Source organism: Salvia hispanica, chromosome 5 (genome assembly GCF_029641045.1).
Source record: "Salvia hispanica isolate PSC_SH4W2 chromosome 5, Shi_PSC_v1, whole genome shotgun sequence".
NCBI lineage: Eukaryota > Viridiplantae > Streptophyta > Magnoliopsida > Lamiales > Lamiaceae > Salvia > Salvia hispanica.
The window spans coordinates 48,009,462-48,011,609 of NC_142696.1; the positions used below are offsets into that span (position 1 = coordinate 48,009,462).

Sequence of the window (2,148 nt, forward strand, 5' to 3'; positions counted from 1 at the left end):
ACATTTCACTTTCTTCATTTTTGGTAGTAGACCCCACATTCCATTAACTCAATCTCACTTATATTTTATTTTAAAACTTATACTCCGTATGTAAAAATAGGACTCGCATGCCATTAACTTTTCCAACCCACTTTCTATAACATTTTTTAAAACCCGTGTCAGATTAAATGGTGCTAAATTTTAAGGGACGATGGGAGTAATACCTCAATCAATTTTCGATCACTTTTTAACTACTACCTCCGTCCCTGAAAATTTGATACAATTTACTATTTCGGTCCGTCCCTGAAAATTTGATACACTTCACTTTTACCATTTTCGGTAGTGGACCCCATATTCCACTAACTCATTCCTACTCACATTTTATTATAAAACTAATATTTTAAAAGTAGGACCCACATCCCACCAACTTTTTCAATTCACTTTCCATTACATTTCTTAAAACCCATGTCGGGTCAAACTGTAGCAAATTTTGGAGGACGGAAGTATTAATATTTAAACAACGCTTATATATGATTTTTTTACCAATTTGTTATTTTCCTTATTTTATTTTTCTTGGACGTGTTTACGACATGTCATCCATCCAACAACACAATGTCTATGGATCTCTCATCCAAACAAAAATTTCTAGATAAGACGATAAGCCAAATCCCTTCACAAAAACCACACCCCCCTCTCTCCCTCTCCCTTCCATGGCTTCCCTAATCTCCCCAACCGCCGCCGCGGCCACCACCGCCACCCAAAAACCCCTTCCACCTCTCCGATCACGAGCCACCACCATCGCCGCCGCGAACCCCACAGCCTCCACCGCCCGCCGCAGCTTCCTCTCCCTCTCCGCCGCCGCCCTCTTCCTTGCCCCCGCGGCCGCATTGGCCGCGACGGACGAGGAGTACGTGAAGGAGACGGAGGAGGTGATCAGCAAGGTGAAGAGCACCATCACCCTGGACAAGGCCGACCCCAACGTGGCGGCGGCGGTGGCGGAGCTTAGGGAGACTTCCAACTCGTGGGTGGCCAAGTACAGGCGGGAGAAGGCCTTGCTCGGCCGGGCCTCCTTCCGCGACATGTATTCGGCCCTCAACGCCGTCTCGGGCCACTACATCAGCTTCGGGCCCACCGCGCCCATCCCGGCCAAGAGGAGGCAGAGGATCTTGGAAGAGATGGAGACGGCTGAGAAAGCTCTCTTGAGGGGTCGATGATTTTTGTAATTTTTTACTTGTTTTGGTGGCATATTTTATGTATTTATATTTTTATCTTGTTGAGATTATAAAGCGAGGGGATCATTTGAGAACTTTATTTGTATATGTTTAATTTTCTTAGCTCTTTGGCATATGTCTCATTTTGATCCTACATTGAGTTTTAATAAATCTAATGGAAATTGAATGAAACGTGTAAGTGGAATGTGATTATTGTGAATCGTGTAAGTCAGGTTGAATCGTATGATATCGGGGTTTAATTGTGTAAATCAGGTTCGGGTCATTATCGCGTCGTTAACGAGTTTATGTTGGGTGCAGGTCGTATTCAGGTTTGCAAGGTAGCATATTGGATTCGTGTTCAATTGATAACTATTTTAAACAAGTCGAATTCGGTTTAGCCGTTTAGGCAATATTGTGTTAGGTCGAAACCAGGCTAACTCGATTACAACTCAACGCGAATGACTTGCCACTTTATGGTGTATCAACACTTATATTTTATACTGTATTAAATGCATATAAGGTTTTTAATTTAAATGTAATACTATATCCTTGAGTTAGTTTAATCATAACTGGTACGAAATTTTTTATTTTAATTAATACTATCTCCGTCCCACTCTAAACGACGTATTTTTCATTTTGGGATGTGCTACTATATAGAAACATCTCTCTTACTATTTTTTTTCTCTCTCTCTCTTACTTTATTCTCTCCGCTTTATTCACAAAGTAACACCACATAAAATTCTGTGCCGAATTAGAAATGTTCCACTTGAGTGAGACGGAGGGAGTACTACTTTGAGTGACTTGTAATAAGATATGCTAAATTGCTAATAATCTCACAAAAGGAATAAGCAATACTCCCTCTCTCCTATTAGAAATGAAACATTTGTTTTTTAACATGAGATTTTATGTAGTGTTATTTTGTGAGTTAATAATGAGAGAATAAAGCACTAAGAGATAA

General features: G+C 40.7%; 1 protein-coding gene across 1 annotated transcript; it reads left to right on the plus strand.

Moving 5' to 3' along the window:
• Nucleotides 1-648: 648 nt before the first annotated feature.
• LOC125187583 (photosystem II repair protein PSB27-H1, chloroplastic-like) lies at nucleotides 649-1,290 on the plus strand. The gene has a single exon (XM_048084210.2). It carries the CDS (start codon nucleotides 690-692, stop codon nucleotides 1,191-1,193), a length of 504 nt encoding a protein of 167 aa, XP_047940167.1. The 5' UTR covers nucleotides 649-689; the 3' UTR covers nucleotides 1,194-1,290.
• Nucleotides 1,291-2,148: the final 858 nt, after the last annotated feature.